General features: G+C 38.1%; 1 protein-coding gene across 7 annotated transcripts in view; it reads left to right on the forward strand.

Moving 5' to 3' along the window:
* The window catches only part of TUBGCP4 (tubulin gamma complex associated protein 4), a 73,249-nt gene that overhangs the window by 6,741 nt on the left and 48,518 nt on the right, over window positions 1-17,990 (forward strand). For all 7 annotated transcript variants that reach the window (XR_006732683.1, XR_006732684.1, XM_045540033.1 and 4 more), the window contains exons 4-11: window positions 133-186; window positions 633-689; window positions 3,465-3,544; window positions 6,247-6,448; window positions 9,111-9,276; window positions 9,533-9,657; window positions 15,970-16,020; window positions 16,443-16,548. Coding sequence is in view for 5 of the 7 variants with exons in the window: in XM_045540033.1 (XP_045395989.1) it covers window positions 133-186; window positions 633-689; window positions 3,465-3,544; window positions 6,247-6,448; window positions 9,111-9,276; window positions 9,533-9,657; window positions 15,970-16,020; window positions 16,443-16,548 (841 nt within the window). In the remaining 2 variants the exon portion in view is untranslated. The remainder of the gene's footprint in view (window positions 1-132; window positions 187-632; window positions 690-3,464; window positions 3,545-6,246; window positions 6,449-9,110; window positions 9,277-9,532; window positions 9,658-15,969; window positions 16,021-16,442; window positions 16,549-17,990) is intronic.

A 17,990-nucleotide genomic window follows, 5' to 3' on the forward strand; every position in this document is an offset into this window, starting at 1 on the left:
TCTATAAATTATCAATTCTCTGTAGCCTAAAAGTAACACTAAGCCCATTCTCAGATTCTCTTCTAGTTTTTATAGATCACATAGATTTGAGATATTTGGTGTGGAGCCCTAATCATGCATTTTTTATTGCAGTTCCTGGCTGACCCTCACCTCTCCATATCACATGTCAATTACTCCTTAGATCAGGTATGCTGCCTAAGTAACCAAATGCTTTGGAATCTGTTGATACTGTTAGAATAATCTAATTTGTGATGCTATATTCAAGAACTTTTATTCTTCTGGATTCAGAGCCCAACATTTTATATTCTGGGCATTTTGTATGCCTTACTAGATGAAAACTATTTGAAAAGTTCCAGATTTAGTTGAAACTCAATGTCCAGTGTTAATGCTCTATGTTGACATCAATATTAATAGTTACACCAGCCTCAGAAATAGAAACTACTTTTCTCTGCCATCCTCTTCCCATCTGTAGCCAACCCCCACGTCACGTTGCCTTAGGTGGGATACTGGATCTTGATCGTTCTGTGGTATTGCCATTTTTCCTTAAGTTGGACTATTTAGAAATAAAAACTTTTGCTGAATTGATTTTTTCTTTGTTTTTGATTATATACCTTACTAATTATTCTCTACAGTTCCAGCTCCTTTTTCCCTCTGTGATGGTTGTAGTAGAACAAATTAAAAGTCAAAAGGTAAGAACTTTCCTTTTTTCTTTTGCTCTACTAAGCACTGAGGAAAAATTAGTAATTAATTTTGCCTTACATTCTTTTTTGAAGACCCTACTTTTTAGTAGTTTTACTTATCCATTCATTCATTCATTCAGCAATATCTGCGTGGGTATAATGCTAAGTGTCAGGAATGTAAAAATAAGATATGACCCTTTTCTTACCTCCTGGTCCAGAAAGCAGAGGAAATGTTAATAGATGTACCTAAGAATGTTGCTGGGGTAAGAAAAAATTGCTGTGGATATTTGGGGGTGAGAGCAATCTGCACTAAGGGTTTAGAACCATTGAGTATGGATCTTGAGGAGAAACAGAAAGGTAATTCTTAGAAAAAAGGGATTATGTTTGTGGTTAGGGTGTGTTATGGTCTGAGACGCGAGAAATGACCACCTAAAGACCAAATTGAGCCAAATTAGTACTCTTAATTAGCTGACCAGCGACTATTCTCTGCACCGCCAAAGGCGGCGGCACAGAGAGCAGCATTGAGCTTTTGAAGCAGAAAGCTTTTATCGTGGGTGAAAAATCACTGGGGCAGACCAAGTATGATTACAGGGATAAAAAGCAGCATTACATCACTATCATGTCCTGGTGCAACAGGATCTGGGCAGTTTAGGGCTTGGTCATGCAGAACATGGGTGTTGCATTCCCACACTTGGAGCACTGTCTTTAGCAAGCAGTTTTACAGAGGTGAGATAGCAGGTTAATGATTTTTCGGCATGAAATTCACATTATGACATTATAGAAATAACTTTGACAATGTTAAAATTTCAGCCTTTAACATTATATGGCCAAAAAGTTATAACAGTTAGTAGTCTTGAAGCTTTTGGCCCTTAACAGGTGCTGGCAGTTTTTTGAGAATTATGAGAGCAGTGAGTGAAAGCCACATGTGTATTTTATTAGTTAAACATGCTGAATTTTGTCACAAGTTTTTATCAGATGCATTGAAAAGTTAGGGTCCCCAATGTCAGAAGAATGTCTTTTCTGGGCAGTGGTAATAACTCTGAGAAATAAATGCTTTGAGATTTCACATTAGAAGAATCTGCTGTCTATTGATTTGCTCCTTAATTGGACCAAGTGGACAAATGGATTAAACATGTTTATCTCAAGTCTCCACATTTTTAAGCTCTTATATTTGTGCCTGAGCTTACTAGGGGTGTTTGCTTTGATTAATATAACTAGTTAGCCAGTTAATTTGCCACATGCTACTTCATTTTTTGCTGTGTAAGTATAGAAACAAGTGCTCTGCTACACCCATGCTGTGCCAGCAAAGACTTAGGGAGGTCCTCTTTGTGCCTTCAAAGCTGATTGTCCTCATCAGATCACAGCATCCAGCTTTTATTGTGCTCTTGCTCTGTAGTAGGCACTGTGGTCAGGGCTTTACGTATATTATCACATTCAGTCCTCTAAAGGGTTATTTAAGTAGGTTAAGGAATGTGCGCAGGGTCACACAGGTGGTAGTAAATGGTAGAGCTGGGATATAAACCCAGGTGTGTCTGGCCCCAGAGACTATGTTCTTTTTTTTTCTTTTTTTTTTTGAGACAGAGTCTCATTCTGTTGCCCGGGCTAGAGTGAGTGCCGTGGCATCTGCCTAGCTCACAGCAACCTCAAACTCCTGGGCTCAAGCAATCCTTCTGCCTCAGCCTCTCGAGTAGCTGGGACTACAGGCATGCGCCACCATGCCCGGCTAATTTTTTCTATATATTTTTAGTTGTCCAGCTAATTTCTTTCTATTTTTAGTAGAGACAGGGGTCTCGCTCTTGCTCAGGCTGGTCTCGAACTCCTGAGCTCAAACAGTCTGCCTGCCTCGGCCTCCCAGAGTGCTAGGATTACAGGCGTGAGCCACCTCGCCTGGCCCAGAGACTGTGTTCTTAACCACTATATTAAACTGTCTCCCCAAAGGAGAGGGGACCTTCTAGGTAAGTGGAGTTAGTGGTGGCAGCATAAGAGCCAGTGCTAGCTGCACATCTCAGTTGACCCTCAGCTTCCACTGGCTACAAGAAGGAGAGTGGAAAATGAATAGAGGGATTGCAGATGGGGGAATCTTCCTTCCTGCCTGGATGGTGGTAGAGAAGCTAGTGTGCCAAGGCTCTGCAGAGTTCACAAATGAGATGTCAAGAGTCCGGGTCTGGGGTGAGAATGGGGCTTGATTGCACACAGGCACAGTGGGTGTTTTTGGGGTAATGGAAGTGTTATAAAACTGGATTGTGGTGATGGTTGCACAATGCTGTAAATTTACTAAACATTGTTGAATAGTACACTTAAAAAGGGTGAATTTTATAGTGTGTAAATTATACTTCAAAATGGTTTAAAAAAAAAAAAAAGAACCTGAAGGACATAGACGCAGCGGATTATTGGAATGGTACATACCATACTTGTAGTCTGAATTGGGCCTTAACCTGAAATGAAGAGCTTTCCTTGGCTTTGGAGCTCCAACTCTAAGTGATTCTTTTTCTTTAGTGCAGTGGTTCTCACACTTCACAGTGCATTAGAATCACCTGGAAGGCTTGTTAAAATACAAACTGCTGGGCCCTACCCAAAAATTTACATTTCTAAGGAGTCTGGGGCAATGCTGATGTTGCTGAGGGCAGGGATCCATCTTTGAGAACCACATGCGTAAGTTTTATGCAAAAGTTTATCCCCATTCTCTGCTGGATTGTGCCCCCTTGGTTGAATATAGAATATTAGTTTGTGTTGCATAAACTATTAAAATGGAAACCCAGTTTGACAAGGCTACATTTTCCACAGATTCATGGTTGTCAAATCCTGGAAACAGTCTACAAACACAGCTGTGGGGGTTTGCCTCCTGTTCGCAGTGCACTAGAAAAGTAAGTCATGGCTTGATCAGGAATTGGTGGTGGAGGTAGGTTTACATGACTTCTCACAATTTATTTTTGGATCATCTCAGGTTTCCCTCTGGGGAAAGTTATGACCAGGATAGAAAAGGCCATGTGAACAGAGGAGCCCATATAATCCTTATGATGTCTCAAGCATTGTAAAGAGAGTAATAGAGTGTTGAGTATCAAAGCCAGAATTTAGCTGCCTAGATGACCTTGAGGCAATCCTTTTTAATTTTTGGATCCCATTATCCCAGGATTTCCATTACATGTGCCAGATATTGCTTGCTGTGTCTAAACATGTGCATTTGAGTAGCTGGTATTTTCACATCAAAGATCCTTAAAAATGTTTATAATCCCATTATGCCACTCTTAGGAATTTTATTCTAACAAAATTATTTAATAGAAGAAAATAACTGTACAAACATATTCTTTGTTGTCTACTATATCAGGAAATTAGAAAATTACCAAAAGTAGAAGAAAAGCTAAATAAATACATATTCACTTGATAGACTATAAAGCCATTAAAATTATAAATACCATAACAACATGTAAAAATATGCTGAAAATGATACAAAATTGTATTTGTCTTATGATTACAACTATATTAAAAATCTGTATGTGGTATGATCAAAGACTGTCTGATCTTTCTATTTCCCTCTTCCTCCTGACTTTTGAAAAAGAGAATGTGGCATTAATTGCAAAATTGTGATAGATGATCTCTGTGGCCATTCACAGCTCTCAATTTCCACTATTACCACTGCACAGGTAAACCCTCAGAAGAGCAGGAAACTTTCCAAAAATACGTTTTAGGGATTTAATTCTCTATTATACTTTTATGCATAGAATATAAAATCTTATGTAGATTATTATACCAAATTTTAATAGACCACATACTCAGATATGCATAAGTGAAAATGGCTTCCCATTTGATACTTTTCTTTTTTTAATTTTTTTTTCTATTTTATTATTATTATTATTTTTGTTTTTGAGACAGAGTCTCGCTCTGTTGCCCTGGCTAGAGTGCAGTGGTGTCAGCCTAGCTCACAGCAACTTCAAACTCCTGGGCTTAAGCGATCCTACTGCCTCAGCCTCCCAAGTAGCTGGGACTACAGGCATGCGCCACCATGCCCGGCTAATTTTTTTTTTTCTATATATATTTTTAGCTGTCCAAATCATTTCTTTTTATTTTGAGTAGAGATGGAGTCTCGCTCTTGCTCAGGCTGGCCTCAAACTCCTCACCTCCAGCGATCCACCCACCTCGGCCTCCCAGAGTGCTAGGATTACAGCCGTGAGCCACCGTGCCCAGCCGATTTTTCTTTTTTTTTTTTAAGAGAGTCCATTCAGTTAGCATACTACACATAGCAGGCTCAAGTTTCTTTTCTCTTCAACTTTTTATTTTGAAAAATTTCAAACTTACAAAAAAGTTGAAAGGATCATACAATAAAACACTTGTATATGCTTTAGTTTCACCAGTTGTTAACATTTTGCCACATTTATCTTTTTTCTTTCTCCGTTTATATGTATATGTGAAATACAAGTACACACCCCAGGTTTTTTGCTGAATCATTTGAAAGTAGCCATGGATATCATAATATTTAACCCCTAAATACTTCACCTTGTATCCCTTTAGGAAAAAGGCATTCTCAATACCATCTTACACTCAAGAAGGTTAACAATAACTCAATACAATATCCAGAATACATCCAAAATTTTCAGTCATTCCCCAAAAGAAGAACTAATAAAATTCTTCTGCAATGTTCACATCCTGCATTTGGTTCTCATGTCTTTTTAGTCTCCTCTAATTTGGAACAGTCCCCTTGCCTTTTGTTCTTGCTCTTGTTGCTATCTTTGAAGACACTGACATTTATTTAAGAGTCCTGACCAGTTGTCCTGAAGAATGTTCCACAGTCTGGATTTATCTAATTATTTGTCCATGATTAGATTCAGGTTAAACATTTTTGGCAAGGATATTACATAGGTGATATTACTTCCCATTTTGTCATATCAGAAAGCACACAAAGTCAGTTTATCCCTTTATTGCCGTTGTGAAGTTTGATCGCTTGGTTTAGGTGTTTGCATAAGATCTCCATTGTAGAAGTACCTTTTCCCCTTTGTAATTAATACGCTATCTGGTGGGAGATCCTTTGAGACCATCTGAATATCCTATTCCCCAACAACCTTTCTGCATTTTGTTTTAGTTTCTGCATTTTGTTGGATCATATTACATACCTGGCACTCACATATTAAATCTCTTCTCCTTATGGATAACAAAAAAAAGAAATCATATTTAATACTGTGTTAGCCAAAAAGAGACTCCATTAAGTGCATTTTTCAAATTTTTACTTTTTTTATTGGTATGTAACAGTTTTACATATTTAGGGCTCATCAGTTTTGAAAATTACTTTATATAAAAGGAGGAAAGAAAATGTGCCTCTTCTAAAAGAATATCAGAACATTTCAGACTTTAGGATGTGGGCTGCAAGTATGAAAATTCAATGAGTTAGTCAATCCACAAACATTTAAATTAAAATAGCACAATTATTTTTAACTTGATTGGTTATTTCCCTTATGACTCATCACACTCTCAGTCCTCTATCCTGTTGCAGTTTAAAGCGTGACTTCTGTGGCATTTGTGGGGTTTAGTATTGTCTAGGTGGACTTCTAAGCTTCTTGCTTTCCTCTCTGCTCAGAATCCTGGCCGTTTGTCATGGGGTCATGTATAAACAACTCTCAGCCTGGATGCTACATGGACTCCTTTTGGACCAGCATGAAGAGTTCTTTATCAAACAGGGTCCATCTTCTGGTAATGTCAGTGCCCAGCCAGAAGAGGATGAGGAGGATCTGGGCATTGGGGGACTGACAGGAAAACAACTGAGAGAACTCCAGGACTTGGTGAGAGTGCAGCAAGAACCCTAGCGTACTCCTACCAGGAGTCAGGAAAGTCTATAGCTAAATGATCTTTAGGTGATCCCTTCTCAGCTCATAGCCTGGGCACATTCCATAAATTCTTTAGATATAAATATTTGGTTTTATCTTAACTAATGTGAGACTCCAAAATAGAAAATAATGTTTGTTAAAAAAAGAAAAACAAAAAGCCGTGTAAAAAAGAAAATATGTTTGTAAGATTCCTTTTCTTTCCCCTTATCCCCATATATGCATCTAAGAGGTTAATAATAAGTCTTGTCTCTACTACAAGTGGTAGCTAGTTACCCTATAGGTTTTATTTTTTATTTTATTTTATTATTTATTTATTTATTTATTTATTTTTTGAGACAGAGTCTCGCTCTGTTGCCCTGGCTAGAGTGCCATGGCATCAGCCTAGCTCACAGCAACCTCAAACTCCTGGGCTCAAACAATCCTTCTGCCTCAGCCTCCCAAGTAGCTGGGACTACAGGCATGTGCCACCATGCCCAACTAATTTTTTCTATATATTTTTAGCTGTCCAGATCATTTCTTTCCATTTTTAGTAGAGACAAGGTCTCGCTCTTGCTCAGACTGGTCTCAAACTCCTGACCTCAAGTGATCCTCCGCCCTCGGCTTCGCAGAGTGTTAGGATTACAGGCGTGAGCCACCGCGCCCGGGCACCCTATAGCTTTTAAATGCAATTTGGAGTTTTGATTAAGATTCTTCAAAGTCCTATATTGTCCGTGTTCATCCATCCATCCATTCATTTACCCTTTAACATTTCATTGAATGCCTGTTATGTGCCAGACGTTGTTCTAGGTGCCACAACTACACAGACATATAAAATGTAGTAGTCCCTGTCCTTAAGGACCTTATGGTTTAATGGAAGATACAGAAAAGTAAACAGTTACATTACAGTTTGCTAAGTGCTATGAAAAGAGTAAGTATGGGTGTTCTTGGAACATGGTCTTGAGGTAGGGTCTTGGAGTAACTAGAGTAGGCTTTTCAGTGAAATGTATGTCTGTATTGCACAGAGTCTGGGAGGTCAAGAAATGTCCAGGCAGAAGGAATGGTGTATGTATAGGTACAGAGGCCATGAAGGGACCTGGTTCATTTGGGGAACCATTAGTAATTAAAGGCTGAAGTATAATGAGTAACAAGTAAGATGGTGGGGAAGGGAAGTGGTACTCAATGAAGCTGTTGAGTTAAGCAGAGGCAAGATCATGAAGGTGCTCGTAAACAGTGGGAATGAATTTGGCCTTGAACCTGAAAAGAGTTGGGAGCCACTGAAGAACTTTAGGCAAGGCGGCATGATCAGACTTTATTGATAGATTGCTCTGGATGCTGTGCAGGTAATCGTTTTTTTAAAAATCAAGATTAGAGCAGGAAGACCAGTTAAGAGAGTTTGGGATACTTAGATGAAAATAATAGTGCCCTAACCCAAGGACAGTAATAGTGAATATGGAAAAGAGTAAAAAGGTTTGAGATATGTTTAGGAGCTGGAATCAATAGGCCTTAATGATTAGATGGATATGAGTCAAGAGGGAAGAATCAAGGACCATATGCAAGTTTTTGCCTTCAGGAGCTAGGCGAGTGGTGATGATAGGGAATGTGTATTGCTGGTATTGGGGAAAGAAAATGGGTCTAATTTTGGGCATGTTGAGTTTGAGGAACTTGTAGGAAATGTTCAGTGGGCTCAGCCTGGGGCACATGAGAGCAGTCTAGCTTGCTATAAATCTAAATATGGAATCATCAGCATATAGCTCAGAAGTTTTTCATCTGGGGTCCCTGGGTGGCTTCAGGAGGTTCTGTGAAATGTTGTATGTTTGTATATTTGTCTGGAAGGTCCACAGCTTTTGTAATTGCAGAGAGGCCTGTGACCTACAAAGATTAAAACAATCTATTATGGTGACCAATGAAGCCATTGAAGAAGATGTGATTGTGTAAGAAGAGTGTGTAGAGCAAGAGGAAAAGAGAGTCTGGGATAATGCCCTGAGGGGCACCAGTAGAGCAGACATATATACAAGACCTGAAGGCCAGGCATGGTGGCTCATGCCTGTAATCCTAGCACTCTGGGAGGCCTAGATGGGAGGATCACTTGAGGTCAGGAGTTTTGTACCAGCCTGAGCAAGAGCAAGACCCCGTCTCTACTAAAAATAGAAAAAATTAGCCAGGCGTGGTGGCATGCGCCTGTAATCCCAGCTACTCGGAGGCTGAGGGAGGAGGATTGCTTGAGCCCAGAATTTGAGGTTACTGTGAGCTGGGCTGACCATGGCACTCTAGCCCAGGTGACAGAGCGAAACTCCGTCTCAAGAAAAAAAAAGACCTGAGAAAAATAAAGACCACCCCTTTCACTATGCAAGTGAGGAAGCTGATTGGCTTCACAGGTTTTTACAGCAGTAGTAAAGGCAGAGTGAGGACTAAAATCCCAATGTTTAAAAGCCACTGTTATTTCCACAATGCTACTCTACTGCCTGAAAATGAAATACTTTTCTCCAGCTCTGGTGATTTAAGTATTGTGCAACTTCAGACTTAAAGTCCCTGCTTCTAGAAAATATAAATCATGGGTTAGGAGAGTTGCTAGATATTTTCTTATTTTCCTTTTCTTACTTCATACTTCATCTCTGATACAAATTATTTCCTTGACTAGCGCCTGATTGAGGAAGAAAACATGCTGGCACCATCTCTAAAGCAGTTTTCCCTACGGGTGGAGATTTTGCCATCCTACATTCCAGTGCGGGTTGCTGAAAAAATCCTATTTGTTGGAGAATCTGTCCAGATGTTTGAGAATCAAAATGTGAACCTAACTAGAAAAGGTAGAGCTCTCCTTGCCCAATTTACCACCTCCTCAAAAGCTGTTACTTAGTAGTATGTGGCCCCAAAGCATGCCCTGTCAGGGTAAGTGGCTGGTAATATTCGTGTACTAAGATCGTAGCACAAGCATGACATGGTTGCCTGCTTGTGGCTGAGAAGCAGGCGAAGCTGCTGCCCCACCGAGATTAGCCCTCTCCAGAAAACCATGGCTGTCCTGGGTGCTCTGCCTTCCTTTGTCAGTGTCTTCCTATTTTGCAGGATCCATTTTGAAGAAGCAGGAGGACACTTTTGCTGCAGAGCTACATCGTCTGAAGCAGCAGCCGCTCTTCAGCTTGGTGGATTTTGAGCAGGTGGTGGATCGTATTCGTAGCACTGTGGCTGAGGTTTGTCTTTCGTCTTATTTTTTTTAGGAAGAAAATGGACTAATTCCCCAGAAATTGAGTAAATGACTTTTGTTTCTTCTTAATGTGATTAGAGCTGAGCTTTGGAGAGAATTAATTGAGAGTTGAAGGGCAGGAGATAGAAAATAAAAGCATTCTTTCTGTTTTTAATAACAGAGGCAGAACTGTCTTAGGCTTCTCTCATCTGACAGGTGTTTTTTAGTGAGTTAGTGGAATAAAGGAGAGGTGGTTTTGGTTTAATTTCTGACAGCATTTTGGATCTGTCTATAATATAGTTTGCAGTAACTCCAAGGAATCAACTGATTCTGACTAAATTTAGTGTCTTAGTTATATTTTAGTATGGCTTTATAACATGCTTTCATTTATATGTACAATAATCTTATGAGGGCCGGGCACGGTGGCTCGCACCTGTAATCCTAGCACTCTGGGAGGCTGAGGTGGGAGGATTGTTTGAGCCCAGGAGTTCGAGACCAGCCTGAGCAAGGGCGAGACTCCGTCTCTACTAAAAATAGAAAGAAATGATCTGGATAGCTAAAAATATATATAGAAAAAAATTAGCTGGGCATGGTGGCACATGCCTGTAGTCCCAGCTACTCAGGAGGCTGAGGCAGAAGGATTGCTTAAACCCAGGAGTTTGAGGTTGCTGTGAGCTAGGCTGATGCCACGGCACTCTAGCTAGGGCAACAGAGCAAGACTCGGTCTCAAAAAAAAAAAAAAATAATAATAATCTTATGAGGAAAACAGAAAAAATATTATTTTCCAGCCAAGTGTGGTAGCTCATGCCTGTAATCCTAGCACTCAAGTTCCTTTCATCTTTTTTCACTGAATCTATTTCTGTTCTTTTATCATTGTTATTACAACTCTTTGGGAAATATAATTAATGGAGGAAAGTAAAATTTTATTGGATGAGTTATGTAAGATTTCAAAATCAGTTTTTTCTTGTAAAATTTTGAAATGAATATATTGCTAGAAATTATATTTCCAGTTTGTAAAAATGATAAATAATTGAAGCTCCGACTCTTTGAAGTTTCTTAGAATTGTAGCTAATAGACTTTTTTGAAAGGTATTATTGTAACAATGATAACAACTTATAGTAATGAGAAGAAATAGTGTGCCTAGAAGGTAAAAGGGGGAGTGCATCTTGTGGATATGTATCATACTCATCCTTTTTGGGAATCTCTCTCTCCTTTTAAATTTTTAAAGTATGCATGCTATATGTACTATTTCTATAATGTTCAAAAACAGGCAAAACTAATTTGGTGCTAGGTGTCTCAGGATATTGTTTGCCCTTGGGTCAATGGAAGGAGCATGAGTAGGGCTTTTGGGTGCTGGTAATGTTCACTTTATTCCATTTCTTCATCTGGGTGCTGGTTATACAAGTGTGTTCAATTTGTAAAAATTCTTCAAATTGTACACTTATAATTTGTGAACTTTTCTATATGTATTTTAGTACTTAAAAAGATTTTTAAAATTCTCCCTTAATAGTCTTATGTCTTTATTGGTTATTGTTTACATAGAGAAATTGTGGTATAAATTTTTGTAGGTTACTCTTATAACTGGCAACTTGTTAAACTCTTTTAGTTCTGATAGTTTGATTCTACTGGTTTTTCTTGTAGATGATCATATCATCTGCAAGTTAGAGTTTTATAACTTTCCTTCTAATTTTTAAACTTCTTGTTCTTTATTTCTTACATTGTTAACTAGGATTTTTAATACTGTTATTAAACATCTGGGGTATTAGTTTATATAAACTGTTAAACAGTAGAGGTAAAATTGGCATCCTTGATTTGTTGGCTCTTACAGATAATGCATATAGACGTGGAGAAAGGGGAGCTCTCATACACTGGTGGTGGGAATGTAACTTAGTGCAATCACTATGGTGAACAACAGTATGGAGGTTCCTCAAAAAAACTGAAAATAGAACTACCATATGACCCAGCAATCCCATTGCTGAGTATATATCCAAAGGATGGGAATGCAATATACTGAAAAGGTATCTACACTCCCATGTTTTTTGCAGCACTATTCACAATAGCCAAGATTTGGAATCAACCTAAGTGTCTATCAACATATGAATGAAGAAATTGTGGTGCATATACACAGTGGAATATTATATAGCCACAAAAAAGAATGAAATCTTGCTATTTGCAATAACATGGATGGAAATGGGAGAACATTATGTTAAGTGAAATAAGCCAAGCACAGAAAGACAAATCTCACATGTTCTCACTCCTGTGTGGGAGCTAAATATTAAAAACAGTTGATCTCATGCAAACAGAGTGGAATGATGGTTACCAGAGGCTGGGAATGGTAGTGGGGAGGGGGGATAAAGTGAGGATGGTTAATGGGTGCAAAATATATAATTAGAGATAGAATGAACAATATTTGATAACACAACACAGTGACTATAGGCAACAGTGAGTTAAGGTATACTTTAAAATAACTAAAAGAGTGGAATTAGAATGTTCCTAATACAAAGAAATGATAAATGCCTGAGGTGATGGACACCCCAATTATCCTGATTTGATTAATTCACATTGTATGCCTGTGTCAAAACATCACATATACCCTATAAAGATATATAACTATTATGTACCCATAATAATTAAAAAGAAAATAAGATAATGCATATAAAGTTTCTCCATTATTATAATATGTAGTGTAGGCTTCTGGCACATAGTTTATCAAGTTAAAGAAATTTCTCTCCTATTCCTAGTTTGCTAAGAGGTTTTACCGTAAATAGATGTTGAATTTTATCAGCTTTTTCTATATCAATTTAAGATGTAGTTTCTTGCTCTGGGTTCCTTTTCCCCTTGAGTCTATTTATTTGATAAATTCCTGGTTAGATTTTCAGACGTTAAATCTTCGGGGATAAACCCTACTTGATTGTGATGTTTATTTTTTTAATATACTGTTAGAGTGGGTTAGCCAATACAATATTTAGAATTTTTACATTAACATTCACTAGTGAAATAAGACTATACTCTTCTCTTCCTATATTATTCTTTGTTTCTCAGAATATTATGGGGGTACAAATGCTTTGGTTACATATATTGCCTTTGCACCACCCCAGTCAGAGCTCCAAGTGTGCTCAACCCCCAGACAGTGCACACTGTACCTGTTAGGTGTGAATTCATCCATCCCCTCCTTCTGCACCCCATCTGCCCAAACACAAATGGCCTTTATCAAAAAGTCCCAAAACAATAAATGTTGGCATGGATGTGGAGAGATAGGAACAGTCATACACTGCTGGTGGGACTGCAAACTAGTACAACCTCTATGAAAAGTAATATGGAGATACCTCAAAGAACTAAAAGTAGAACTACCATTTGATTCAGCAATCCCACTACTGGGCATCTACCCAAAGGAAAAAGGACTCAAATGTTTATAGCAGCACAATTCACAATTGGAAAGATGTGGAAATAACCCAAGTGCCCATGAATACATGAGTGGATTAATAAAATATGGTATATGTATACCATGGAGTACTACTCAGCCATAAAAAATGGTGAACTAATACCTCTTGTATTATCCTGGATGAAGCTGGAGACCATTCTTCTAAGTGAGGTACCACCAGAATGAAAAAACAAACACCACATGCACTCACCATTAAATTGGTACTACTCAATCAACACATAGGCACATATGGAAGTAACATTCATTTGGGTGCCTGGCAGGTGGGAGTGGGGAGGAGGGGATGGGTAAATTCACACCTAATGGGTGCTATGCACGCTGTCTGGGGGATGAGCATGCTTGTAGTTGTGACTCTGGTGGTACAAAGGCAATTTATGTAACCAAAGTGTTTGTACCCCCATAATATTCTGAAAGCAAAAAAAAAAAAAAATGTAACCTATGTTTACTAACAATCAGCTAAAAAAAAAAAAAAGATTGTATACATTCATATCTGCATTTTCAACATTGGAATAGATCTGTAAGATATTCATGCAACTGATACCAGAAGTTATGTCTGGGAGGAATGATAAATGTGTGAAGTAGTGAAAGGAGATTTTTATTTTCATTCTATTTGCTGCTTTTTTTGTTTCACAGCACACGTGTTATGCATAAATAACAGTCTAAAGAAAAAGTTCAAATACAAAAGTGAAATAGAGCTTTCAAAAAATATATATTAAAAAAAAAAGACATTTATTCTTGTACCAGTTTTGGTATTTTCTAGGAATTTACCCATTTAATCTAGATACCCATTTAATCTAGATTTAATTTAAAAAATCTCTGCTGTCTATACTTATTTTACATTTTATTTAAGTTTTCTCTTTTTTATTGTTTAGTCTTATTAATCTTTTCAAAGAACCAGCTTTTGTTTTTATTCTTTCTTTTTCCTTTTTTTTTTTTTTTTGAGACAGAGTCTCACTCTGTTGCCTGGGCTAGAGTGAGTGCTGTGGCGTCAGCCTAGCTCACAGCAACCTCAAACTCCTGGGTTTAGGCGATCCTACTGCCTCAGCCTCCCGAGTAGCTGGGAATACAGACATGTGCCACCATGGCCGGCTAATTTTTTGTATATATATTTTTAGTTGGCCAGATAATTTCTTTCTATTTTTAGTAGAGACGGGGTCTCACTCTTGCTCAGGCTGGTCTCGAACTCCTGACCTCGAGCGATCCACCCACCTCAGCCTCCCAGAGTGCTAGGATTACAGGTGTGAGCCACCACACCGGCCTTTTCCTTTTCTTTTTAAGAGACCAGGTCTCACTACGTTGCTCAAGCTGGAGTGCAGTGGCTATTCGCAGGCTTGATGATAGCACACCGCAGCCCTAAATTCCTGGACTCAAGTGATCCTCTGAAGTAGCTGGGATTATAGGCACACACCACCACACCCAGCATATTCTTTTTTTAATTCCCTATTTCATCGATATCTGCCTTTCTCGTTAGTATTTTCTTCCTTCTTGTTTCTTTGAGTTACTCTTTTTCTAAGTTGAAAACTTGACTCCTTTATTTTTAACCTTTATTTTTGGAGAAGTGTACATAAAACTTACATATTGCTTTACATAAGTCCCATGCGTTTTTGGCATGTAGTGTTTTCATTATCATTCTGTCCTAAATAATTCTTAATTTTCTTTATGATTTTCTTTTTAACCAAGGAATTTATTGTTTCAATTTTCTTGCATTATAGAGAACATAGTTCTGTATTGATATTGGTTCTCTGGAATCTATAGCAGCTTTCTTTATGGACAGGGTCTGGTTTTTGTTTTTAACTATTCTGCATGTGCCCACAGAATGTATATTCTGTGTTGAGTGTAGAGTTCTAATTGCTCATTTTAAGGATATATGTTAGGCATGTCCATATTTATAATAAATACATATTTATTCTGTTTTTCCTTTCATGTACACATAATATCCTCTATGATATATGTTATATATATTTTTTTGTCTTAAATTCCATTAGTTATTAAGATCACTGTTCAACTTTCTTTTGGATATTTACCTTATGTCTTCTTCTATCTTTTACTTTCAACCTATTTGTTTTTTTCCCACTCTTATTGCCCTCTTAGGCCCCAGGCAACCACTGATCTGCTAGTTCTGTCACTATTTGTTAGTTTGCATTTTCTAGAGTTTATAAAAATGGATTCATATATGTATTCTTTTTGGGGAGGGAATCAGGCTGCTTTTACTCAGCATAATTATTTTGAGATGAATCCATGTTGCATTTATCAAAAGTTTATTCATTTTAACTGCTTAGGTAATATTCCATTGTTTATACCAATGTGTTTGTCCATTCATCTGCAGATAGATATTTGAGTTGTTCCCTCATTGTAGTTTTAATTTGCATTCCCATAGTGACTAAAGATGTTAAGTATTTTTCCATGTACTTCTTTGCCCATTTTGTATTGGGTTTTTTGTTTTCTTACTATTGAATTTTGAGAGTTCTTTATATATTCTGGATATAAGTTCTTTTTCAGATATGTGACTTACAAATATTTTCTCACATTGTATGACTAGTCTTTTTCATTCTCTTAATGGTATCTTTCAGAGAACAGAGGTTGTTCATGTTGATGAAGTTTAATTTATCTTTTTTTTTTTTCCTTTTATGGATCATGTTTTTGGTGTTGTGTCACTTTGCCTAACCCAAGGTCTCAAAGATTTTTCTCTTCTGTTTTCTTCCAGAAATTTTATGGTTTTCAGTTTTACATTTAGGTCTGTGATTATTTTGAGTTAATTTTTGTGTGTGGTAGACGGTATGTTCTTTTTTCAGTATATTGCTGGATTTGTACAGAATCATTCTTTGCTGGAGTTTTCATTGTAATGAAATTTTGTCCCTGTTTTGTTGGTTCTTTTCACAGCATCTCTGGAAGTTGATGGTAGAAGAGTCAGATTTACTGGGTCAGCTGAAGGTAATAGCTATTCTTTTAATTATTAAAATAATGCTGTTGGGCAATGACTTATACTTTGTAACCTTTTCCTGAGAGCAACAGTTGCCTATATCCAGACTTCCAGAGTGGACTCATTTGTTCTTATCCAAGTGAGCAAACTATACCTAATGCTACAAATCTACTATAATACAAAGATTTGGGAGTTTACTTTCTTCTGGCATAATATAATTATGCTGCTGTTGAAAAAATGATACCAGATACACACCAGTCATCCTGCCATGAGGAACTGCTAAGTATGCCTCTTTGAAATGCCAAATGCCTCATCTTTTTGTTGGCTGGGCTCAAATTGATGAGATTGGAAATGTGTATGTGTAATTCCCTCAGGATAGTGAGGAGCTCCTGGCCCTGCTTTACTGAATTGTAAATTGAAATTCTTTCCTCAGATCATTAAAGACTTTTACCTTCTGGGACGTGGAGAACTGTTTCAGGCCTTCATTGACACAGCTCAACACATGTTAAAAACACCACCCACTGCAGTAACTGAGCATGGTAATTACCTGTGGCCCTGAGAATGACCAACTTATTGAAGTTTCAGGGTATTTCTTGGCTGCTGCTGACCCTTTTAAGGCCTGCTCCACATAAGAGGAGCCTGGTGAGTTACAGAGCAGTGATTTCCAAAGATGGAAGGCCCTTTCAGGTAGGCTTCACACTGAGGTCATTAGGAACAGCATCTTGGCCTGTGATCCTCCCTGGAAGAGTTGGTGCAGGTCTTCAAAGCAGGTATTTTATATCATCAGATTATAGCCATATATACCTTATGGGGCATATTGGGACTTAGTGCCACTTGGAGTGATGTATTAGAATTTTTTAGGTGTAAAAGATGGAAACCTAACCTGTGTTAGCCTAGTTAGAAAGGGGAACTTATTTGCTATTATATCTAAAACTCCAGTGGGATAGGGATATAGCTAAGCCTCAGAACAACTCAAACTAGGGACTTGGATACTATTAGGAGTCTTTCTCTCTTTCTCATCATATCTTGCCTGTGTCTCTTATGTACTCTTTGATGACCTTCAGTCCCATCTGGAAACATGGCCAGCAGCAGCTCCCAGGAACATGTCTCACAGTGAGGAACCAAACCCAGTCTCTCTGGTAGCACATTAAAGAATTCTAGAGAAAGGATTTTGACTGGCCCAGCTCAGATCACATGCCTGTTCCTGTATCAGTCAAAGAAGTCAGACACTAGGATATGCCTAGTTCAGTAAATCGGTTGATGGCCATTCCCATTCAAACTACGCGAACAGAGTTGGGTGAGGATCTGAGCCAGAAAAAGAAAATGGCAGAGAGAAAATACACAAACACAGGGTGATCGTTTTTCTACCTCAATAAAACAATAGATGTCCACTGTGCTTATATACTACTTTTTTGGTTGCAGATATCAGAAAACCTAATTCAAACTCAGTTAAGCAAAAAAAAAAAAAAAAAAAGGAAAGAAAAGTTTTATTGATTCTCATAACTGAAAAGCTCCAAGGTATGATGGGTCTAGGCAAAGTTTGATCCAGAGGCTCACATAACACCTTTAGGTTTGGGTCTTTCTCCATCTTTCGCCTCTGCCTTTCTTCTCAGATGGGCCTGCTCTGTATGATAGGAAGACAGCCTCCAGCCAAGTTTACATCCTACTAAGTCCCTGTTTATCTCTAAAAAAGAGCTGTACTTTTTAGACTCTGAATAGAGCCTCTGGATTGGCCTGGCTTGGGTCATGGTCAATTTGTCCCTAAACAAATTAGTGTCCCTAAACAAATTAGTAGAGTATTACATTCCATTTGATCATGCCTGGGTTGCCTGTCTACCCCTAGAATCAGGTATTATCTCTAGAACCACCCCACTGGAACTACATGAACTATACTGAGTATGGATGATTCTCCAAGGAAAACTTGGTACCAATAAGAAGAAAAGGAAGAATGAATGCTAGTCACGCAAAAGCAACAGATGTC

This window comes from Lemur catta, chromosome 1 (assembly GCF_020740605.2).
Source record: "Lemur catta isolate mLemCat1 chromosome 1, mLemCat1.pri, whole genome shotgun sequence".
Taxonomy (NCBI): Eukaryota; Metazoa; Chordata; class Mammalia; order Primates; family Lemuridae; genus Lemur; species Lemur catta.